The sequence below is a fragment of the Salmo salar genome, chromosome ssa13 (genome assembly GCF_905237065.1).
Source record: "Salmo salar chromosome ssa13, Ssal_v3.1, whole genome shotgun sequence".
NCBI lineage: Eukaryota > Metazoa > Chordata > Actinopteri > Salmoniformes > Salmonidae > Salmo > Salmo salar.
Genome location: NC_059454.1, coordinates 44,838,174 through 44,864,467, shown reverse-complemented (window position 1 = coordinate 44,864,467; position 26,294 = coordinate 44,838,174). Strand labels below are relative to the sequence as shown.

Below are 26,294 nucleotides of genomic sequence, written 5' to 3'. Positions count from 1 at the left end.
GTTTGCTCATTGGGTTAAGGTTTGTGTGCTCATTGGGTCACAAAAGCTATGCTTGAAATCTTGAAGTGTCTCATCAGACCCAAGGCTCTATTCTTGAGGAACAATAGTGTTTGAATCAGTGTACAGTAATTGCTGTCTTACAGTACAGCTTCCTGAGAATCGGCTGCCACCTAAAAACATACATTTAGCTTCTCAATTTACAATAACTGTATACAGTGTAGCAAAGATTATGGACAATAAGTACAAATGTGTAGTCCTTCACTAGACACCATTTGAAAATATTCCTTTTAAAAGTTAGTAGAAATGCTGCCTCTACATCGATTTTTACCATGATACTTTTCCCATTGTGGGGTGTTAAGGTTAATTACACACAGGCCCAATGAAAGCCCATCTGGGCTGGCAGCCTGGCGCAGTATGTGTTGGTCACTGCAATGTGCCGTAGAAGGCCTGTTTGGACGGTATGGTGGAGACCTGTGGCCCGAGTGTCTCAGTGCCGAGAGAATGCAGCATACAGGGCTTCCTTCTGAGAGATTAATGCCAAATATTACGTTTTCCTGTCATCTTTCTAGCGGATCATTTCTTTAATCTACCCTGTTTCAGTTTTATCATTTCAAAAATGATTCTCAAATGTTCACTTTTTACAGTAAATACCTTCAAAAAGAAACACCAAAAGCTTAGTTTTATAGCGTGTATTAAATGTTTACAAAATATTTGTTTTGTTCTACTTTATTCTACCCTTTCTACTCAAATCGTTATGCAAAGTGTAGAAATACACTGAACAGCATTTTCATTGTTGGATGATCCAGTACCAATATACTGTATACATTACTTTGTATGTACAGTACATAGATTCCCAGAGATGTCAATTTCTGTAAAGCTGCAATATATAGTTCCTTTTGGACACATAATATTTACAAATATTGTCATTTTTTTAAAGTATTGTTAATGCACTTTACAACATCATAGCGCCTTTGTAAAATATGGTTTCTCCCAGATTTATAACTCTGAATGCTGTACAGATGTAGGCTCTTCATTTGATCACCTTGTTGCAGGAGAACTTTCTTGCAATGCAGTAAATGTTAAACTTGTAGTGTATCTGAGGTTTAAAAAGACTTCTGAAGTTTGTTATTTCCACGTTGAAATTTCCGACTTGATTTTCCCTTACAAAAAAAATGGATCAGCCCCTACAAAAATGTCATTTTTTTATTATCCACATAATCATTCACATTTCCCTACTGTAGCAAACTGGCTCAAATTAAGATCCTACATCTATGCATGTGGTCTGCACATATAGCCGGATGACTGGATGGCAGGGAGTAGAGGAGAGGTGGTCATCCACGGTAAAGATCCCATCAGTACAACCGCTGGACTCCAACATACCTTGGGTCGCTTCTTTTGACCTCAATCTAAAGGCAAGAAAAAAAGTATCACAGCAGCGCATCATGCAAGGATATTGAAATAATACAAATTATATAGCAATGTATTACAATACAGAACAAAACAGTGCTTTGAACTCATTCAGCCAAACACATATTATACAAGACGGGACTAATGGGACAAACACACTGATCAATTTAGACAATAACTGCACCATGCACAAAGCCATGACACTGTGTACTGTTCACTTACGAAGTCACTTACCCCGGACACAGCAAAATCTGCAAGAACAAAGTAAAATATTGTTGTAAACAGAGTGTCAAAAATATACATTCTGTTGAAGCCCTGTACAGCACATACAATATTACACACAGTATAATCTCTATCAGTGAGTTAGTGCAGGGTTAATCAGACGAGTGGTGAGAGAGACACTGCAGATGATATATAGATACTGGCATATCCCACTGAAAGCTGGTGAGTAACCATGGAAACCACCATAGCAAGTATAGTATAAAGAAATCACGATACTTTGGCATTTCCCTACCAAACAGTGTAATCCTCTGATCTGACAGTTAACAACTTCACGAGGGGTCTATTACTTTTCTGTCATAATGGCGACAGTGAGTTTTAGAACACTTCATATAAGATTCTGACATCAATCTCTTCAAAGGTCCCCTGAACGAACGTCTCTCCGTTCTGATTACTCAATATGATCAGACCAGTCTGATGCAATCCTGTGCAAACAGTGGGAACCGACTGGTGGACATTCCTACCCTCATTCATGCAGTTTCACAGTGAGCGCAATAGGCTAGACTGATCGACTTAATAACAATACCAGATGTATTATTTATCATTCAGAAATCATGTCAACTATCAGAACAGGTTCTGCAATCTATTTTATTTGTATACAGGAAAATCTATCTGATACATGTTGATTAATTATAGATATGATATGTTTTGGTTATTGCTTGTTTGCGTCTGAAATGTCACCCTATTCCCGACTGAACTGCTTTTAACCAGAACCCAATGGGTCCTGGTTAAAAGTAGTGCATTATATGGAGAAAATGGGGCCATTTCAGACGCAGTCTTGTCTTGGTCTAATCCACCCCTCACCTTTATTGTTGTCAGCCTTGCGTTCCTCCAGGAACATGTTGTTCTGTCTGTTTCCCAGGACGAAGGCCAGGAAGGAGAGGATCAGGGCGTCCAGGATGCCGATAATAGCAAGGATGTAAGACCAGCGGACAGAGCAGTTACCCAGGGTATACTTCCCCGTCTCTTCCCCACACAGGTCCCGCACCACCTCTGCATCCCAGCCATCTGGAAAGATTATACAGCCCAACACCAGGCATACAGCTGGGGGAGAGAGAAGAGAGAGAGGATGTTTAGGAGCTAGAGTCTATGGAAAACATGGATGCATGATTCAAAAGCTAAACTTTTATTACATTGTCATCAAAAGACCAGTAAAAATCATAGAGATGTATAAAGATCATTACATGTAAATAAGCGTTTTTTGCATGGACATTATCATTGAGGGTTTCCGTCATTTTAAAGTAGTCATCTGAGTGGGGATTCCTATGGGTTGAGAGTGATCAGCCAATGATCAGAGCGTTGTCTTCTTCAAATTGGTTTGCCTACTTTGTACATGGCTTTAAGCTATATGACCGCCATCTTGTGGCCACAATAAATGAATGACACAAGATTTGATTCCAGACTCCAGCATTGCAGATATTAGCTTTACACCTTTTTTTAAACTACTTTAAAATGGAGATAGCCACAATGGCACTGTCCATAACTTCACAGATGCCATAATTGGCACAGATACAACGTTGAGGTCTCTATGGGACAAATACAGTATAGGCAATGGGGGGTTGGATAAAAAAATGCAAACCATAATTGCTGTAATTGCTATAATGTTTTAGAGGAGACATGAAGGAGACATTAGCATTGGTATGGAAAATCACATAGAAGTCATGAGTCACTTTTCTTTGAGTGAGAGAGTAAGTAAGATCCCTGTGCTTGGCTCTCAGGGGGTTGGTGGGGTGGAACAGGGTCTTTTCTGCTGATGTTCCTGCTGCTGCTTATCTTTCAGCTCTGGGCCTCTGGGTCTCTCTGAGTCCCCAACTCTCGCTCATTCTTCTGTCCCGGGGTCCCTGATTCCCCCTCGTCTGCCTCGCTGCTGCTGAGCTCACTGCAACCTCTCTGCTGATCCCATACTAATGAGCTTGTAAGATGGCCTCCCTGATGATATTCCCAATACTGGTGAGCAGCGCCAAACACACGGCTTCCCATTATTCCCAAGCAGCTCATCCATCAACGGTACTGAGCTCAGACAGTCCAGTTGATAACGATGACATTATGCAACTGCAAACATAGACACACAGATGAAAAGACACAAGCCTGAAATGCTCTAATAATAACAATGTTTCATTGTGCAGCTAAATGTAGAAATGCTTGTGCTAAATTTGGACTATAATAGACATTCTAATTTTCTATTGGAAGGGTCTTTCTCCTCAGTTGGCCCTGTAAAGCTTCCCCTGAGGTTTGGTGAGTAACACTCAGCAGTGTGCACTACATCCCTCCCCAGCCTTGCTGGCCTGCTGACCTTCAGGCCTACTAACCCCCCTTTTATTTTTATATGGCCTCCAGGTTGAAAATCATTGCACCACAAATATCTTGTTCTGAGAAACAAAATCCAAGCGCTTTGAAGTTGTCTTTTCTCTTCTTTTCCCTTCTGTTTCTCCCCTCTCATAAGATATTTCTGAACTTGTACAGAGAACTTCAAAGGCAGCAGCCAGGGAGAGGAGCGAGGAGGAGACAGAGCTACAGAGTAGAGCGGTAGAGCTGGCCCACTTTTAGTTCCCACTCTCCCCCCCCCTCTCTCTCTCTCTCTCTCTCCCTCTCTCTCTCTCACACACACACACACATTCCTGTTCTCTCTTTCCGCTCTCTTTTTTTTCACCTTCCCCCACCTCACCGCTTACTCTCACAGCTAAATAATAAACTCCAAAAGACCCCAATTCAAAGAAACATTTCAGAGCCTTTAGTGTCTGTATGCTACCATGTGTAGTAGACCTGGGCAGTTCAGTTGAGATATGAGCATTTGAAGCAGCTCAGGCTGTGTAACGGAGAAGATCACTAGGAGCTGTGGGAGCTGTGGGAGCTGTGGGCCTAGCAGCACCATGGGGTTTATTCTCACACCCATCAGACTGATGCTTTTTGACAATTGAGGACAGTAATGTTGGTAAGCCAGATCTGGAACATTCAAAATATCCTGGAGCACCATGGTTCACGAGGCTGAAGAGGCCAATGTGAGAAGAAAAAAAAGAAAGAAAAGAAGATGTTTCTGGTAAAGAATGAGTAGATTATGGCTAACATGTTGTGGGCATGTGTTTAATGTGTTTGTAAATAAAATATGTGCTGCACTTTATACATCTAGTCCCATTATCATGATGAGAGCTCTGGGCCCCATTTGACCATAATTACTCTGTAGTTGTATTCTTCTCTTAACCATGCAAACACAATGTTGTGTGGCCCCAGGGCTACAATAAGTAAAATGAAAGTGTCAACCAGTCTGTCAAGTGCTGTACTTGAATAATCTCAAACTTATACCATTTGCTTTGATGTGAGTGTAATACCCTTGTTAAAAGCAATTATTTAGTTTATTTGTTATAATTAATTGGTATTAGATTTAAAAGGTGTTTGAATTGCAACGTTGTTAATGCATTTATTTTGAAGAAATATTTCTTTAATGTACAAGTGAATAGGTTGGTTTACTTTTTAGTGTACGTTTTGACCAATAAGGTATCTTGTTAAACTGAGGCCAATGGGAGAGTTGACCTGGTTAACAGGAAGCCTAGGAGAAAGAGACGTTGAAAGAGAGATGGAGAGACGTTATCAGTGTTGGTGAAGAAAAACTATGAAAGAAGACGATAAAAAAAATAGAAGAAAACCCATACCTACCGAGTTTTGAAGGGAAATACTGATTTGATTTTATAAGAGAGTTATTATTATTTTGTTAAGAAAGACTTAGTAGAGACTGAAGCTACTGTCTCATTGTGGAGCTATTTGACAGCCTCGAGGTTAGCCTAGCATCGTGCGAGACCTGGAGAGAATTGCTTGTGGAAGATTAACAAGTTCATGTTCCCATGGGATATCTGTTGCTGCTAAGGAGTACTGTCTGCATTGATAGCGGTGCTTGGTGTGGATCTTGTAAGGGCACCTGCACGGAACTGCTATACTTCGCTGAGGAAATATCTACGAGTAGTGAGTAACCACAACGGTGGGGTGCTTCGGGACTTCATGTGTGTCGTCATTTTTTTTTTTAGCTCCAACGCACGCCAACGGGTTTAAGCAAACTTGCCAGTAATTTGGACATGGGTTGTGGAAAATCATTGGGGGTTATTATTTTCATTTATTTTGATGTGGTACATTGAAAATGTGATAATATACATATTGAACCTTATGTCTGTTGCCTTGGTGGAGTCATTTACTGTTTCAGTGCCATTTAAATGCATGGGAAAGCATATCATTCTATCAGAAGTTAACGTTAATACCCTAGTTGTCATCCCCCTAGCGAGTTTACAATAGGGATTCGTGAGAGTCAAATTCGAGCCTGGTGAGAGGGTTACATGAGCTTTTAAAACATGCTACAATGTCACTCTGAACACAAATAAATGCAGAAAAGGAGAAGGACAGGAGGGCAAATGAAAATGCAGTCTGCCCTGTTGGTGTGAATGACCTTAGTACAGTTTTAATTCAGGAGACAATAGAGAAACACCTCTAAGGGGGATAAGGACAACTGTTTCTATTCTTCTCCAAGAGGGTAATTCAATTACTATCAAATATTTCTGTGATTTGGCAATGAGGCTAGAAGCCCAGTTCTGTTACCCTTTTGTCAGACTTTGCCATTGTTGTTTTCTCTTCGCTTTCTGTGTTATTTTGTCAGACTGGACAAGCACACTGGCGAACTAGACAGACTCACATGGGGGGGTTGAGTTACAGTTGAGTTACAACTTTTAAATCACTCAGGAATCGAGCATTATTACACTGTTAATAACTATTATTACACTTTTTCAGGTCACACTCACAAGTTACTTTTAAGAAACGGTATTGAAAACTAAACTAACTCCTGAGAGTGTGTGAGGTTTTCAGCAGTGGGAAAACAGTGGTTTGGGTCTGTATCATCTGTGTGATATCACTGACAAACATAATGCAATAAATCATCTATCCTCTGCCACTGGCCATTCCCAGCACCAAACCTTGGCAAACCTTACATCAACGCTGAGAGAGCAATCTGTTTCATTATTGGTCCGTCTGTTGCTCCACTTGGCTGGCGTTCCCTTTTTTCAAAGTGGCTCCTACGTCTGGACCTGAGGTGTCAACTCATTCAAACCCCTGTGCCCAGCTCTCCACCATTCCAAGTCAATGTCGCAACACATATGCTGTCAAGTGCATTTATCGTCTGGTGCCCAGCTCCAGTCCCCTAGGTACCCAGCAAGGTGGGAAAAGTCAGGGTGGGCAATCTAAGGTTACCCTAACTATTCAGTGACACATCCCAAAACCACAACTCCCTCTGTTTTAGCTATAAGGAACCAAGTTATTTTCCCCCCCTGATTTTTGAGAATGGTTTTCGGTGATGCTAAGGAAAAGCCCCAGAATGATTATAAAGCCTGAGCAAGTGAATCCTCTCATTTCTCTCTCTCTCTCTCTCTCTCTCTCTCTCTCTCTCTGCCTCTCTCTGCCTCTCTCTGCCTCTCTCTGCCTCTCTCTGCCTCTCTCTGCCTCTCTCTCTCTGCCTCTCTCTCTCTGCCTCTCTCTCTCTGCCTCTCTCTCTCTGCCTCTCTCTCTCTGCCTCTCTCTGTCAGGAGGGACAATTCAAATACGGGTCAAAAGAATACATTATTCACTCTGCAGATTATTTTTAGTAACGCACTGTTGACTTTGGAATTATTTATTTGCATCTGATGATTAAATCATGTGCATTTCAGGGAAGCCTGGGCAGAAATCTCAGGGCAAAGAGAAAGCATGGGATCTCCTGGGATAGATATTTCTATTTCTATAAATGTATCGACTTGCTACATCTCCTTTTGCAAGCTTATGGAAAACACTTGCACGTGCATGCACTTATCCACACACACACACATGCACATGAGCATACTCTCACACACACAAACACACACACAAAAGCAACGCAAAACATTTTTCAGAAACAGCAAAAAAGGGGCCTACTAATAAACTAAATGGAACCTCCTCATCAATTCGGCAAATCCCCCCCCCCCACACACATTACCGTAGAGGAACAAAGAGCACTTTTACAGTAACACAGGTAGAACAAAAAAACATGTTAACACAGGGAAAAACAAAACGCCCCTTCTGGTACTGAATGAATGGGGGTTTAAAGTGAGGAAGACATCTCCCTGAAGGGGACCAGAGGAATAAGATCATCATAATAAGCTGCCTCTCTTGTTATATAACATCTCACACGAGGCTGACGCACATCCAACACCACAGAGAGGGGGGGGGACACGTCGGCTATCAAACGCAGTGGCTCAGTGCCATGATTGTGGACTACAGGAAAAAGAGGACTCAGCACGCCCCCATTCTCATCGACGGGTTGTAGTGGAGCAGGTTGAGAGCTTCAAGTTCCTTGGTGTCCACATCACCAACAAACTAACATGGTCCAAGCACACCAAGACAGTCGTGAAGAGGGCATGACAAAACCTATTCCTCCTCAGGAGAGTAAAAAGATTTGGCATGTGCCCTCAGATCCTCAAAAGGTTCTACAGCTGTACCATCGAGAGCATCCTGACGGGTTGCATCCCTGACTGGTATGGCAACTGCTCGGCCTCCGACTGCAAATCACTACAGAGGGTAGTGCGTGCGGCCCAGTACATCACTGGGGTCAAGGTTCCTGCCATCCAGGACCTCTATACCAGGCGGGGTCAGAGAAAGGCTCTAAAAATTGTCAAAGACTCCAGCCACCCTAGTCTCTGCTACCGCACGGCAAGCGGTACAGGAGTGCCAAGTCTAGGTCCAAGAGGCTTCTAAACAGCTTCTACCTCCAAGCCATAAGACATCTAGTCAAATGGCTACCCAGACTATTTACATTGCCCCCCCCCCCCATACCTCCCCTTTTACGCTGATGCTACTCTCTGTTATTATCTATGCATAGTCACTTTAATAACTCTACCTACATGTACATATTACCTCAATTACCTCGACTATCCGGTGCCCCCGAACATTGACTCTGTACCGGTAGCCCTTGTATATAGCCTAGTTATTGTTATTTTACTGCTGCTCTTTAATTATTTGTTACTTTTATTACTTTTTTTCCCTTTTTTTTTCTTAACTGCATTGTTGGTTAAGGGCTTGTAAGTAAGCATTTCACTGTAAGGTCTACACCTGCTGTATTGGGCGCATGTGACAAATAAAATGTATTTTGATTTGATGTTCAAACCCCCCTGGTAGCCTACAGCGCAAGCATGACCACAGGTGAAGGGAATCCCATTATACAACAAGTTGTTAGTTCAGAGCTTCTCATCTCATCCAAGGTATGTGGAAGCAGATCCGTATTTGGTTTCATTCTGTTCCACTCTCCATGGGGTCGACGCTTGAACTGGTTTTCTATCTGATTAGAGGTCAACTTAATTAAACATGAAACCATGAATGCTTGTTGGTACCATTCAGTAATATACAGCACTAAAGCTTGTTCCTGCTATTATATTCACAGCTCTTCTACCTTTGCATTAAAGTTGGATAAACACATGTATATTGTCTGGCCTTTTGTGATCAATAAAATACTACAATGTACATTTCCTGTAGAAACTGCTGATTCGTTTTTGTCAGCCTCTCAGCCTCAGGACCTTGCTCAGGGACGGAAACAATAGAAGAGCCCTAATGTAACTTACAGTTAAATTTCATTCAAAAACTACCTTTTGGTCTTTTTTTCATAAGTCGACTGTTGATACAGTTTCAAAATGTTTTGCATGTCAGCAGTCAAGTTATCAAGATATTGGACTTTTAAGAAGCAGAGTGTCACCAGACACATCATCATCATGATGAGGCTAGTGACATTTTGCTTCTTAAAAGTCCAATATCTTGATAACTTTACTGCTGACATGCAAAACATTTTGGAACCGTGTCAACAGTGGACTAATGAAAAATAAATACCAAAAGATCGTGTTTGAGTGAAATGTCTCTTTAAAAGGAATGTAGTATGCTGCTGCGGGAGTAGCTAGTTGTAAACTGAGTAGAGCGGAGCAGAGTGCCAGACCGTGTCATGCTTAGTTCTGTTTAACATTTCAGGGAGACAGGGTCAGGACATGAGTGAGAGATGAGTTGATGGAGGTCCTATAGGAGATGGGGTGTAGAGTTAGAAACCACTGGCCTGTAGAAATCAGGCTTTCCCCTTTTTAAGTTATGTGCTATTATTTTGGAGGGACACATAACAATTAGCATATCTTGTATTTCTGGGAGACCAGCTATCGTATACACTTGCATGGCCTTACAGTGGCAAATAAAAGTGTGTGAACCCTTTGGAATTACCTGGATTTCTGTATAAATTGGTCATCAAATTTGATCTGATCTTCATCTAAGTCACAACAATAGACAAATATAGTGTGCTTAACCTGTTAGGAATAGGGGGCAGTATTTACACGTCCGGATAAAAAAACGTACCCGATTTAATCTGGTTATTAATACTGCCCAGAAACTAGAATATGCATATAATTATTGGCTTTGGATAGAAAACACCCTAAAGTTTCTAAAACTGTTTGAATGGTGTCTGTGAGTATAACAGAACTCATATGGCAGGCAAAAACCTGAGAAGATTCCTTACAGGAAGTGGCCTGTCTGACAAGTTCTTGTTCTTCTTGACTCTCTTTATTGAAAACTGAGGATCTTTGCTGTAACGTGACACTTCCTACGGCTCCCATAGGCTCTCAGAACCCGGGAAAAAGCTGAATGATGTAATTCCAGCCCCTGGCTGAAAAACATTAGCGCCTTTGGTAAGTGGTCTATCAGAGGACAATGAGACTGAGGCGCGTGCACGAGGCGACCCCATGTTTTTATTTTCTCTCTCTTTGTACTAAAACACAGATTCCCGGTCGGAATATTATCGCTTTTTTACGAGAAAAATTGCATAAAAATTGATTTTAAACAGCGGTTGACATGCTTCGAAGTACGGTAATGGAATATTTAGAATTTTTTTGTCACGAAACGCGTCGGGCGCATCACCCTTCTTTACCCTTTCGGATAGTGTCTTGAACGCACGAACAAAACGCCGCTATTTGGATATAACTATGGATTATTTTGAACCAAACCAACATTTGTTATTGAAGTAGAAGTCCTGGGAGTGCATTCTGACGAAGAACAGCAAAGGTAATAACATTTTTCTTATATTAAATCTGACTTTGGTGAGGGCTAAACTTGGTGGGTGTCTAAATAGCTAGCCCTGTGATGCCGGGCTATCTACTTAGAATATTGCAAAATGTGCTTTCACCGAAAAGCTATTTTAAAATCGGACATATCGAGTGCATAGAGGAGTTCTGTATCTATAATTCTTAAAATAATTGTTATGTTTTTTGTGAACGTTTATCGTGAGTAATTTAGTAAATTCACCGGAAGTTTGCGGGGGGTATGCTAGTTCTGAACATCACATGCTAATGTAAAAAGCTGGTTTTTGATATAAATATGAACTTGATTGAACAAAACATGCATGTATTGTATAACATAATGTCCTAAGATTGTCATCTGATGAAGATCATCAAAGGTTAGTGCTGCATTTAGCTGTGGTTTGGGTTTATGTGACATTATATGCTAGCTTGAAAAATGGGTGTCTGATTATTTCTGGCTGGGTACTCTGCTTGTAAAGCCTTTTTGAAATCGGACAGTGTGGTTAGATTAACGAGAGTCTTGTCTTTAAAATGGTGTAAAATAGTCATATGTTTGAGAAATTGAAGTAATAGCATTTCTAAGGTATTTGAATAACGCGCCACGCGATTCCACTGGCTGTTACGTAGGTGGGACGAAATCGTCCCACTGGCCCTAGAGAAGTTAAACTAATAACACACAAATTATTGTATTTTTCTTGTCTATATTGAATACATAATTTAAACATTCACAGTGTAGGATGGAAAAAGTATGTGAATCCCTAGGCTAATGACTTCTCCAAAAGCTAATTGGAGTCAGGAGTCAGCTAACCTGGAGTCCAATCCCTGAGACGAGATTGGAGATGTTGGTTAGAGCTGCTCTGACCTATAAAAAACACTCACAAAATGTAAGTTTGCTATTCACAAGAAGCATTGCCTGATGTGAACCATCCCTCTAAAAAAAAGAGATCTCAGAAGACCTAAGATTAAGAATTGTTAACTTGCATAAAGCTGGAAAGGGTTACAAAAGTATCTCTAAAATTCTTGATGTTCATCAGTCCACGGTAAGACAAATTGTCTATAAATGGAGAAAGTTCAGCACTGTTGCTACTCTCCCTAGTAGTGGGTGTCCTGCAAAGATGACTGCACGAGCACAGTGCAGAATGCTCAATGAGGCTAAAAAGAATCCTAGAGTGTCAGCTAAAGACTTACAGAAATCTCTGGAACATGCTAACATCTCTCTAAACAAGAATGATGTTCATGGGAGGACACCACGGAAGAAGCCACATTGCTGCACGTCTGAAGTTTGCAAAAGTGCACCTGGATGTTCCACAGCGTTACTGGCAAAATATTCTGTGGATAGATGAAACTACAGTTGAGTTGTTTGGAAGGAACACACAAAACTATGTGTGAAGAAAAAAAGGCACAGCACACTAACATCAAAACCTCATCCCAACTGTAAAGTATGGTGGAGGGAGCATCATGGTTTGGGGCTGCTCTGCTGCCTCAGGGCCTGGACAGCTTGCTATCACTGATGGAAAAATGAATTCCCAAGTTTATCAAGACATTTTGCAGGAGAATGTCTTAATAAACGTCTTCTGGAGTGGCCCAGTCTGAGTCCTGACCTCAACCCGATTGAGATGCTGTGGCATGACCTTGAGAGCAGTTCACACCAGACATCCCAAGAATATTGTTGAACTGAAACTGTTTTGTAAAGAGGAATGGTCCAAAATTCCTCCTGAACGTTGTGCAGGTCTGATCCTCAACTGCAGAAAATGTTTGGTTGAGGTTATTGCTGCCAAAGGAGGGTCAATCAGTTATTAAATCCAAGGATTCACATACTTTTCCCACCCTGCACAGTGAATGTTTACACGGTGTGTTCAATAAAGACATGAAAACGTATAATTGCTTGTGTGTTCTTAGTTTAAGCAGACTGTGTTTGTCTATTGTTGTGACCTATATGAAGATCAGATCACATTTTATGACCAATTTATGCAGAAATCCAGGTATTTCCAAAGGGTTCACACACTTTTTCTTGCCACTGTCTGTCTTTTTCCATTTTGGTCAGTATGCTATCCATTCCTCTCTCGATGTGTTTGGGATGGAGTGTGTGATTGATTTCTCCTCCTTCTGTCTAACACAGTTGCAGAGCACCAGCAAAATGACAAAGAGGGGCTAAACTTACCGATTCCACCTGGGCTTTTCTGATACTCATTAAGAAAAACGAGACTTGTGTCTTGGGGGTGTTATTCTATGTGGGTGTGTTATGTTTGCTATTTCGTATACTGGCAGTAATGTCATTTGTCCCTCTTCAGTCACCGTCCAGAACAGGCCACCGCAAAGATGGTGGATAAATGAAGATGTCCCACTCAGGCTGTTTACCATTGGGGGAAAAAATGGCCAGTTCCGGTCTGCTTAACAGGGTTGCTCTCCCAGAAGCACCAATGCATTAGCAGCTGGGTCTGGTCTGCTTAGTTCATCGACTGTATATGAACCAGAAAAATTGAGGGAGAGAGATGTCTCGCTTCTTCTTCCGTTTCTGGCTCCGCACTGAATAGCTTAGCAACCGCGTGACCCAGCATGACAAACCTGAACGTGGTTAGTCAGGGAATCCTGCTTCGAGCGTACTGCATTTCCTGCTTTCTAGATGTAGCTACTTTATCTTTGATGAAGGTTGTGTTTGTGCTAACGTTAGCACACGAATGTGAGGATATTTCAGTTGGAGAAAAAACCCAAGCCGTATATGAAAAATGAATCTCGTTCTTTCCACATAACATTTGCGACAAAGTCTTGCATATATTATTGTCTAAAAACGTCTGAGGCGCTTCATGCTAATGGTTAGTTCGGCTGTCTGTAAATAAATTAGGTTTCAGGTTGATTCTGGTGAGCGATTGGAGAGTGTGCACTGCAGCACATCGGGCAGCTGTGATCCGGATGATTTGATTACTGCCAGCCGTGATTAGAATGTGCCAGGCAGTGGTCCCGTGTGGGCAGGATTGAAATCAAAACCCAACCTTCATTAAGTTGTCACATCCTCAGGTCCACAAATCTCACAAAACTCTGTTTTAGAATATATTGACTATATGAAATGATCCTACTTACACATGTTAGTACATTTTGGCACAGAAAGAAACTTTTGGGACGAATATTGATGCAACATAGGCCGTATTCAACCAGAGAAGTTGTTTTTGCATTCAGTTGCACTTTAAAGGAGCATTCGCCGGAGACAGAGTGGAGCAAGACAGGCAGTTCAGAGATCCTGTCAAAAACTCACTAAGAAAAACTGAGAAAAGATGTGTATTCCTTTTCTCTCGTCATCCAACTTTTCTGCCCACGATGTAACTGCAGTAGGGATAATGAGAGAACAGTACAGTTTATGGTTTTGTATAGTACAACATATAACATTGAGCTCTCCTGACTGAAGAGGAGAATCATGATGGTACTCCCCATGAGGAAGGTCATGGGCACTGAGAAGAGCAGCTGGTCCTCTTTGTCCTCTTCCCAGGGCCGGCCCGCTGTTGGCACCACGCTCTGCCAAAGCACTATGCCACGGCCCAGGATACAGCAGCTGATTAAACTATCATCTCCTCAGTGGTGAGAGCGTTAGCCCCATAGCCAACACTATCAGGCCACTCACCTGTACACAGTGTAGCAGATGCAGCCTCATCGCAAGGCTATACCCTGTACTGAGTTGGAGCTGATCCAGCAGCCACTGGGAATGGGAAAGGGCCTCAATTGCAAATACATACAGTGCCTTCAGATTCAATCACAAAGACTAGGGAGGTTTTCCAAAGCCTCGCACAGAAGAGCACCTATTGGTAGATGGGTTAAAAAAGTAGATATTCAATATCCCAATCACTACAAAGTTACAGGCATTATTCCTAACTCAGTTGCCGGAGAGGAAGGAAACCGCTCAGGGATTTCACCATGAGGCCAATGGTGACTTTAAAACAGTTACAGAATTGAATGGCTGTGATAGGAGAAAACTGAGGATGGATATACGTCATTGTAGTTATTCCACAATACAAACCCCTAATTGACAGAGTGAAAAGAAGGAACCCTGTACATAATACATGCATCCTGTTAGCAACAAGATACTAAAATAATACTGCAACAAATGTGGCAAAGCAATTTACTATTTGTCCTGAATACAAAGTGTTATGTTTGGGTCAAATCCAATACAACACAATACTGAGTACCACTCCATATTTTCAAACATAGTGGTGGCTGCATCATGTTATGGGTATTCTGTAATCGTTAAGGACTGGGGAGTTTTTCAGGATAAAAAAGAAGCGGAACGGAGCTAAGCACAGGCAAAATCCTAGAAGAAAACCTGGTTCAGTCTGCTTTCCACCAAACACTGGGAGATGAATTCCCCTTTCAGTGGGACAATAAACTAAAACACAAGGCCACATCAACACTGAAGTTGTTGACCAAGAATATAGTGAATGTTCATGAGTGGCCGCCTTACTGTTTTGACTTGGCAAGACCTGAAAATGGTTGTCTAGCAATGATCAACAACCAATTTGTGTCACGGTTGTCGTAGGGTAGAGACCAAGACGCAGCGGGAAAATGTACACTCATCTTCTTTTTTTTGGTGAAGAAGGAAAACAAATCAAACACGTATACGAAAACACAACGCCCAATAACAGGCCGGTAAGGCACAAAGCTATACACAGCACAATCTCCCACAAACTAACAGGTGAAAACAGGCGACCTAAGTATGACTCTCAATCAGCAACAACGATGTACAGCTGTTCCTGATTGAGAGCCACACCAGGCCAACAGAAATACCACACTAGACCAGCCCCCTAGAAATACAATACAAGAACATACCCAACTACCCGGCACACATAAATCAAACACCCCATCTTACATAAATACATATCTAATAAACCCCGAACCACTTAAATCAAATACCCTTTCTACATAGATACACCACCAAACCCAGAAACACTCTACACAAAATAACCCTCTATATAAACACATAACCAAAAACATGTACAACAAATACCCTCTGCCACGTCCTGACCAAACTACAATAACAAATAGGCCCTTTACTGGTCAGGACGTGACAATTTGACAGAGCTTGAAGAACTTTGAAAAGAATAATGTGCAAATGTTGCACAATCTAGGTGTGAAAAGCTTTAGAGACTTACCCAGAAAGACTCACATGTGTAATTGCTACAAAAGATGATTCTGACATGTATTGAATAAGGGGGTTGAATACTTATCTAATCAAGATATGTTTTATTTTTATATATATATATTTTTTACAAATGTTAACATATTTCTTCCACTTTGACATTACAGAGTTTTTTGTGTAGATCGTTGACAAAAAAATTACAATTAAATCAATTTTAATCCCGCTTTATGTGTGCACTTCTGGATGAATACCAGCATTGATAGCTGCATGCATGTTTTTCTAATTTCATAAAAGTGCATAGTGAGTGTCCTGTCATCCTAAGAGTATGGAAATATTATTTAATGGATTCTCTGTTCCTCCATCTTGCTGATGGTTGAACATTCTTCCAACCAAACAAACTGACTCTGCTGATCAGAAAGGAGAGCGGACAGATGAAGAAAACAACAATACAAACAGAAAAAACTGCTGATATTTTTCTGCTCTCAGTCTGCTGACTGTTGAGGTATTCTTACTCCCATACGTTTGTGCGTATCTCATGAGTCGTTTTCGACACCCACCATCTCAAATTGTTCTGAAAACATTTATGTGGTTAGACACAGATAAGATTAGTATCCCTGAAACATTATTTTGTTGAAAGTTTATTTGAACTTTGAGATATTAAGCTTATTGATTGCACCCAAATTGTCCATTTCAATTCATAGGATTCATATCATATTCAATAAATATAGTACCCAACATCCGATTTGGACCAAACATTTTCTTAACAATGACTAATACGATGTCATGTATTCTCTGGGAATTTTGAGATGTTTTTTTCCCCTCTGTTCAGAGAAATTAGCCATTCAAGTTTGAATGCATTTCCCTCCATAAATCACTGTGAAAGTACCGGGTTTTGCATACTATGTGCTGCTCTTCCGACTGTTACTGCCACACAATTTTATACAGTTTTCTGGTCTCTTGTATTTATTAAATTGATCACAATATTTTTTTTCAACTTTGGGTAGAAAACCAATAGCTTTTGCTCATGATGAAAATACATTGTGTGGTCATCCGCACAAGTCAAGCCAGTCCTCCATGAAAGCAATTCAGTTTGTCATTCTCTTAGCAACCTAATGCTTTAACCCACTCTTCTCGAATAGTCCAACAAATGACAGCTCTCAGAGAGGGCTATCCCTATGACGCAATTATCATATTAAGACATTTCCTACAAGACCTAAAATGGGATGGAGAAATGGGCTAGTGACTAAAATGTTGTGAAAACCCTAATAAAACAATACAATTATAAACCATTACAAAGCAGTCTTGTGTTTTTCAATAAAATGATTAGTGACATTTACCATTAAACCCAGCCCAATACATTACCATTACAGTGCTTTCAGAAAGTATTCACACCCCTTGACTTTTTCCACATTTTGTTGTCTTACAGAAACAATTAAAATGGATTAAATTGAGCATTTGTTTTGTCACTGGCCTACACACAATACCCCATAATGTCAAAGCGAATTATGTTTTTCTAAATTTTTACAAATTAATAAAAAATGAAAAGCTGAAATGTATTGAGTCAATAAGTATTCAACCCCTTTGTTATGGCATGCCAAAATAAGTTCAGGAGTAAAAATGTGCTTAATAAGTCATATAATAAGTTGTCTGGACTCACTCTGTGTGCAATAATAGTGTTGAACCTTTTCCTGCAGTGGGCTAAATCAGGCTCACACAGAGTGTTTCTTGGTAGTCTTAAGCACATCTACTTTGAAACAAAAGTATTCACCTCACACACATGGTTATGGGCTTAAAAAAAGAAGACATCTGTACCATGTCAGATATAGAGTTGAAATGTATTCAATGTTGAGTTGAGACTGAAATATAACAAAACCTTTTCATATAGAAACACCAGATTTTTGGTGGGTTTATTTAAATCATTTGTATTAATTATGAAATTATTAAAAACATTAATAACATTCCACCCATGAGGCCACTAGAGGGCTATTTGGTCATTTGACTGCAGGATATGGCTACCTCATATCTGTACCATAAACAATTATCTGTAAGGTCCCTCTGATGAGCACTGCATTTCAAACACAGATTCAACCATAAAGACCAGGGAGGTTTTCCAATGCCTCGTAAAGAAGGGCACCTATTGGTAGATGGGTACAAAAAACAGACATTGAATATCCCTTTGAGCATGGTGAAGTTATTATTAACACTTTGAATGGTGAAAAGAAGGAAGCCTGTGCAGAATAAAAATATTTCAAAACATGCATCCTGTTTGCAACAAGGCACTAAAGTAATACTGCAGTACATGTGGCAAAGCAATTAACTTTTTGTCCAGAATACAAAGTGTTACAGTATGTTTGGGGCAAATCCAATACAACACATTACTGAGCACCACTCTCCATATTTTCAAGTATAGTGGTGGCTGCTATGGGTATGCTTGTAATCTTTAAGGACTGGAGTTTTTCAGTTGACAAAAATGACAGAATGGAGCTAAGCACAGGCTGTCACGCCCTGACCTGAGAGAGACGTTTTATTTCTCTATTTTGTTAGGTCAGGGTGTGGGGTGGGCATTATATGTGTTGTATTTCTTTGTTTTGGCTGAGTATGGTTTCCAATCAGAGGCAGCTATCTATCGTTTGGTCTACTCCTTTCGACGACAAAATCCTTCAGGAAAACCTGGTTTAGTCTGCTTTCCACCAAACACTGGGAGATGTGTTTACATTTAAGCAGGGCAATATCCTAAAACACAATCTCCACTGGATTTGTTTACCAAGACAGTGAATGTTCCTGAGTGGCATAGTTACAGTTTTTACTTAAATCAACTTGAAAATATATTGCAAGACCTGAAAATGGTTGTCTAGCAATGATCAACAAACAATTTGACAGAGCTTGAAGAATTTTGAAAAGAATAGTGGGCAAACGTTGTACAATCCAGGTGTGGAAAGCTCTTTGAGACTTACCCAGAATGACTCACAGCTGTAATCGCTGCCAAAGTATTGACTCAGGGGTGTAAATAGTTACGTAAATGAGATATTTCTGTATTTCATTTTCAATAAATTTGCAAAAATGTCTAAAAACATGTTTTCACTTTGTCATTATGAGGTATTGTGTGCAGATGTGTGAGAGAAAAATATTTAATCAATTTTGAATTCAGGCTGTAACACAACAAAATGTGGAATAAGTTAAGGGGTATAAATATACTGAACAACAATATAATCGCAACATGAAAAGCATTGGTCCCATGTTTCATGAGCAGAAATAAAATATCCCAGGAATTTTCCATTCACAATTTGTGCACAAATTTGTTTGTATCCCTGTTAGTGAGCATTTCTCCTTTGCCAAGATAATCCATCCACCTGACAGGTGTGGCATATCAAGAAGGTGATTAAACAGAATGATCAGAACACAGCTGCACCTTGTAATGGGGACAATAAAAAGCCACTCTAAAATGTTCCGTTTTGTCACACAACACAATGCCACAGACGTCTGAAGTTTTGAAGGAGCATGCAATTGGCATGTTGACTGCGGGGATGTCCACCAGAACTATTGCCAGAGAATTTAATGTTAATTTCTCTACCATAAACCGACTGCAAAGTCATTTTAGAGAATTTGGCAGTACGTCCAACTGGCCTCACAACCGCAGACAACAACGTGTAACCACGCCAGCCCAGGACCTCTACATCCAGCTTCTTCACCTGAGGGATCGTCTGAGACCAGCCAACAGGACTGCTGATGAAACTGAGGAGTATGTCTGTTTGTAATTAAGCCCTTTTTGGGGGGAAAAACTCATTCTGATTGTCTGGGCCTGGCTTCCAAGTGGATGGTTCTGGCTCCCAAGTGGGTGGGCCTATGCCCTCCCAGGCCCACCCATGGCTGCGCCCCTGCCAAGTCATGTGAAATCCATAGATTAGGGCCTAATTAATTTATTTTAATTGACTGATTTCCTTAAACGAACTGTAACTCAGTAAAATATTTTTAATTGTTGCATGTCGCGTTTATATTTTTGTTCAGTATACTTTCTGAAGGCATTGCATTTGGGATTTTTACCATTGAAGACCATAACATTTAAACCATTAGAACTCCTGTAGCCAATTGGTTTGCTTGTTCACAAGGAATGGTCTAACTAATCAAAACCTTTATTGAAGGGAATAAACTACACACACTTGGGCCATTTCCCAGATACAGCTTAAGCCTTAGGCTGTCAACCCAACACTAGCAGATCTCTGTTGGTGTGTGGGCACACTCTTAGAAAAAAAGGTGCTATCTAGAACCTAAAAGGGTTATTCGGCTATCCCCATAAGATAACTCTTTGAAGAACCCTTTTGGGTATCATGTCGGGTTCTACACGGAACCCAAAAAGGTTCTACCTGAAACCAAAAAGGGTTCTACCTGGAAACAAAAAGGGTTATCCTATGGGGACAGCCAAAGAACCCTTTTGGAACTCTTTTTTTCTAAGAGTGCAGCTAGTTACACAGATTGACTTCATTGAGCAGATTAGATTCAAGAGAAGGACAGTTTGTATGTGTTTGAATTGCTTTCATGGAGGACTGGCTTGAATTGAAAGGATGATCACAACATTTATTTCCATCTTGAGCAAAAGCTATGGGTTTTCTACCCAAAGTTGCAAAAGGTTCCATTTAATACATGGATAAAAGGATGTGGCAGTAATAGGAGAACAGCAGCATGTAGTGGGCAAAACCTGGTACTAATTCACAAAGAATACATTACATAGTATGAATAAACAATACTCCAAGCCACAGCTTCATATAACTTGTCAAACATAGAGAACTGATACTGTATACTGGCCATTGGGGTGGGCTTGGTGTGGAGTTGGGGCATCCACGGGTGGCTTTCGACCATTTATTTGGATCCCTGACATCTTAGTCATTGTTAAGATGTGGTTTGGTCCAAATCGGATGTTGAGTATTATATTTAATGAATATTATACAGTGCCTTCAGAAAGTATTCACACCCCTTGACTTTTTCCACATTTTGTTCTATTACAAAGTGTGATTAAAAGTGATTTTAAATTGTAATTTTTTTGTAAATGATTTACACAAAATACTCTGTAATGTCAATACATGTTAGAATCTCCTTTCGCAGCTATAACAGCTGTGAGTCGTTCTGATTAAGTCTGGAAGAGCTTTGCACTCTTGGATTGTACCATATTTGTCCATTATTCTTTAAAATATTCTTCAAACTTGGTTGTTGATCATTGCTTGACAGCCATTTTTAAGTCTTGCCATAGATTTGCCGATTTAAGTCAAAACTGTAACTAGGAACATTCAATGTTGTCTTGGTAAGCAACTCCAGTGTATATTTGGCCTTTGTCACACCCTGATCTGTTTCACCTGTCTTGTGCTTGTCTCCACCCCCCACTAGGTGTCTCCCATTTGTCCCCATTATCCTCTGTATATTTATAGCGGTGTTTTCTGTTTGTCTGTTTCCAGTTCGTCTTGTCTCGTCAAGCCTCCATGTTTTTCCGTACTCCTGTTTTTCTGGTCCCTGTTTTCCAGTCCTCCTGGTTCTGACCATTGCTGGCTGCCCTGAGCCTGCCTGCCATGCCATTCTGCCTTCCCTGACCTCGAGCCTGCCTGCCATCCTGTACCCATCTGACTCTGACCCGGTTTACGAACTTCTGCCTGTCCTCAACCTGCCTCTTGCCTGCCCCTTGCCTATTAATAAATATCAGAGACTCGGACCATCTGCCTCCTGTGTCTGCATATTGGTCACATCCTGTGACGTTATAGCCTTGTGTTTTAGGTAATTGTCCTGCTGAAAGGTGAATTTGTCTCCCAGTGTCTGTTGGAAAGCAGACTGAACCAAGTTTTTCTTTAGGATTTTGCCTATGCTTAGCTTTATTCCATTTCTTTTTATCAAAAATAACTTCTGAGTCCTTGCCAATGACAAGCATACCCATAACATGATGCAGACACTACCATGCTTGAAACTATGAAGAGGTACTCAGTGATGTGTTGTGTTGGATTTGCCCAAAACATAATGCTTTCTATTCAGGAAAATGTCATGTATTTGCCAAATGTTTTGCGTATTACTTTAGTGCCTTATTGCAAACAGGATCCATGTTTTGGAATATTTTTATTCTTTACATGCTTCCTCCTTTTCAATCTGTAATTTATATTAGTTGATCCTTCCTCAGTTATGTCCTACCACAGCCATTAAACTCAGTAACTGTTTTAAAATCACCATTGGCCTCATGGTGAAATCCCTGAGCGGTTTCCTTCCTCTCCGGCAACTGAGTTAGGAAGGGTGCCTGTATCCAGGGGCGGAAATCCCGGGGGGGACGGGGGGGACACGACCCCCCCATCCTGGGAAAAATCTGATTTGTCCCCCCCAATATATCACTGAAACATAACTATGTAATTTAAATAATATTAATAATACACAATGAAAGCAATTGTGCTGATTATAGACACTTAATAGCTCGTTTTTAAGTTTCAAAAGATTGCGACCCCCCCCTCTTTGCCTCACAATGGTTTGATCCACTGCCAGTTCCTTAGCTTGCGAGGTAACGTAGAGGTCGTATCTACTGTCTGAAAGGCACTCAATGCACGTAACTGACGTGAGGTTAATCCAGTCAATCGCGCACACACACTAGCTGAATATGCAGAGCTAGCGCGAAAATATTAACTATTAAGCTAGCTAGTACCTATTCCATTTATGTGGCGTCGTCAAAGATGGAATCTTTGCTATCGTCAATTTATTCCAAGATCAGCATGCATGTAAGTTAGTGCTTCAAAGTCCCTGTGATAAGGTTAGCGATAAACTGAACAGAACTACACTCTCTTCTACCATTGTTTTAAATATATTTAATGGTCTCGTTGCAAAAGCTAAATTGTCGCAAGGGAACTTTTATTTATATATTTTATTTCACCTTTATTTAACCCGGGTAGCAAAGATTATAGCAAACACCACTGAATTGGTGCTCGCTAGCTTTGCAAATTCAGCTATTGTTAGAAGCCAGCCAATATGAAACAAACGATTACAATTACAAAAGGTTGCAGCATATGTTGTGTAAATGGTGAACTCATACAGCTGTCAACTCTTGTCACTGCAATCCGTTTCACATTTGCTAGCTACCTTTTAGATCGAAGCCCATATAGAATGATAGAAGATAAGATGATAGAAGCCCATCTCCTACTGTAAATAACCTACATACTGTGTGTGTGTAGCCAACCAGGTAGAGAAATGGCAGAAAAATGGCAGAAAAAAGACGGACATCAGAGTATTTTTCAGTACACCAAAACGCAAAGTAAGAACCCTAGTAGCCTAATATCTCAAAGACTAGTTGATAAAATGTTCATAAGAAAGAAATGAAATTCTAATGGAAATGTTTCACAATGATGTCATTAGGCAGAGCAGGCAACAGATGGCACACAGACAGCAGAGTTGGGGACAGATATGCAGGGACAGACTGGCAGAGACAGGGAGTCTCAGGTAAGTTTGTTGAGTCTTTGTTTGGCAACATTATGAAAGGTTCTCAATTTTTTTAACTTGTAAAATAGGAACATAATTGGAAAATGCCATGGATACCCCCACTCTCAACTTAAACTGGTGACTGAACTAAGATTTGTTAAAGGCAATGGTATTGCTGTTGTGATTAGTTGTGTAGTTTTGGGTACCGGTAGTTAGGAGTACGGCAAACACCTTATTTCTTTGGTTCCTCAATATACATTTACCATATTAAACGTAGGCTATGTGTTACAGCACTACTTTTGGTGTCCCCCTCAGGAATTGCTCTTGAGAAAATGTAATGTAATTGTCCCCTCCAAAGTTGATATCAGATTTTCGCCCCTGCCTGTATCATTTGTAGTGACTGGGTGTCAAGTCACATAAGTTGCATGGACTCAATAACAAAAGTGTTAAACATGATTTTCAATTACTACCCCATCTCTGTGCCCCACACATACAATTATTTCTAAGGTCCCTCAGTCGATCAGTGAATTTCAAGCACAGATTCACCATCCAAAGTGTAATTAATAACTGCACCATGCTCAAAGGGATATTCAATGTCTGTTTTTTGTTGTTACCGCTCTACCAATAGGTGCTCTTTGCGAACCATTAGAAAACCTCCCTGGTCTTTGTGGTTGAATCTGTGCTTGAAATTCACTGATCGACTGAGGGACCTTAGAAATAATTGTATGTGTGGGGCACAGAGATGGGGTAGTAATTGAAAATCATGTTTAACACTTTTGTTATTGAGTCCATGCAACTTATTATGTGACTTGTTAAGCACATTTATACTCCTGAACTTATTTAGGCTTGCCATAAAAAAAGGGTTGCATACTTATTGACTCCAGACATTTCAGCTTTTCATTTTGAATTAATTTCTAAACATTTATAAAAATAGAATGACATTTTGACATTATGGGGTATTGTGTGTAGATCTGTGACACAAAATCTAAATGTAATCCATTTTCAATTCAGGCTGTAACACAACAAATGCAGAAAAGTCAAGGGGCGTGAAAACTTTCTGAAGGCACTGTATGAATCATAAAAATTGAACTGTCCAAATGTGTCAGAGTTAAAATTGTCTTTCAACAAAAGAATGTTGCAGGAATGCTTATCTTATATTTTTCTAACTACATAAACCATTTCAAAACAATCTGAGATGGTGGGTGTCTTGCTGAAATGAAATGGAACGACCCGCATTGATGAATTTATAATCCACTCTGGGAGGTCCTTGAGGTATAGATCTGAGTGGGAGTGAGTGAATTAAGTTCCATAAACGACCTGTTTTCATTTCCCCCTACTTGTTTCTTCTATTTATCAAGAGGGCAACTCTCTATGTGGTCAGGTCATGGTTGAAGGAATGCATCCAACCAACAGAAGGAGGCCTTTTGTAGTGTGTTGGTTGTTTTTGAGACTGATTTGTTGAGCAAATGAATGCTTCATCTGCAATCGCTAGAGCTCAATGTGGGTCAGTGTGGCAGCCTATAGGATATGTGTCTTCCTTCCACAGTTCCATGACTCATGACTGAGTGACAATGGAAAATTACATGAAGTCATCCAACTTCCACTCCCAGTAAGCCCGGAGAGTTTGGAATCTGTGTAGGAATGTGGAGTGAAAATGATTTTGTAGCGAGGTGAATCTAATCTGCCTGTAGATATAACCCATCATCCTTAGCAATAGCAACAGCACAAGCAGCATGTTGCAATTTTTTTGACAAGGTTGTTTGCATGTAACTTGTAACCAGCAGATCCATGTGTTTTCAGTCGCCTGTGACATACCAGTGAAAATCAAATTCCCCAATATATTAATGTACGGAAACAATATTGTGTAACTGAGTTTCCAATGGTTTTACGTACCACATAGGAGCTGCATCCAGGCACAAGTCTTGTAGACGGTAGCGGTGTTGCAGAAGAAGAAGAGCGCCATGCAGGCGATGCAGCCCAGAATCAGCACCATGGACAGAAACACGAAGACCGACGCCGCTTTGAAGGCGCCGGAGGGGATGGAGCTGAACTCGGCGAAGCTACCCGTGCAGGTGAGCTCTCGGTTGGGCGGTCCTCTTCCAACGCACTGGTGGAACAAGCCGAAGTAACCCACCTGCGGCGTGCTCACACTGTCCCCGATCCAGTAGGGCTGAATGAAGACCACCACGTTGATGATGGCAAAGCATATGGTGAATATCGCCCAGAGTACCCCGATGGCGCGGGAGTTCCGCATGTAGTTATCATGGTAAATCTTGGCGGCTTCTTGTGAAGGCAACATGTTTTCCACTATACTGTAGCTTTCTTTTCGTTATTTTAATGACTCACTCAGTCTTTGCGCGTCTCCGTTTGTGAAAGCTGTGATTGTAAATGTGGTAGCAGTGTAGCTATTCAGAATAAATCCATTATTAAAATACGTTGATTTATTATTCTTATTGACTAGCCTTTATTTATTTATTTTTGGCTACCATATCATTGTAGATTCAACCTGCGAACCTACAAGCCTACACATTGTTGAATAGATACATGTATGTATCATAAAGGTAATTCATAATGTATCGTTCCTTAGAAAAGAGAAGTGGAGTCCGAAATAGGATATTTCACAGTAAAACGTGTTTGCAATATCCTCAACCAATGCTATCTTAAAAATATGTCCTTTAGTATCCTCATCCAAGCCCACCAGAAATGATAAGCTTTTGCCTAGTGCCAGTGGTGGATCCCCCGTTTACGTGTAGCATCTGAGGCATCCGTGGAGGGCTTCTTTGAGCTGGAGATATCGGCGCACAGTCCCTAATTATAGAATTTACATCCAATTTTGAGAAAATGAAAACGTCAACTATGACCAGTCCGAGCTCGCGAAACCGACCTCCTCCGCCGCCACTCCATTATTGGGATTTTCCCTATTTGTCTCGCGCCCTCTTCCTGCCTCTCCCCTCGTCGTCCTGTCTCTCCGTGGA

At 40.7% G+C, this 26,294-nt stretch overlaps 1 protein-coding gene across 2 annotated transcripts; it reads right to left on the bottom strand.

The window, feature by feature from the left end:
* Nucleotides 1-674: 674 nt before the first annotated feature.
* On the bottom strand, nucleotides 675-26,294 carry LOC106566978 (LHFPL tetraspan subfamily member 4 protein). Of its 2 annotated transcripts, none has more exons than XM_014135688.1 (4): nucleotides 25,213-26,294; nucleotides 2,491-2,730; nucleotides 1,630-1,658; nucleotides 675-1,406 (listed from the first exon to the last, which is right to left on the bottom strand). In XM_014135688.1, the coding sequence occupies exons 1-4, from the start codon at nucleotides 25,616-25,618 to the stop codon at nucleotides 1,353-1,355; spliced, it is 729 nt and encodes a 242-aa protein (XP_013991163.1). In that variant the 5' UTR covers nucleotides 25,619-26,294; the 3' UTR covers nucleotides 675-1,352. The 2 variants fall into 2 exon arrangements, with proteins under 2 accessions (XP_013991163.1, XP_013991164.1); XM_014135689.1 differs by having other exon boundaries at nucleotides 1,642-1,658.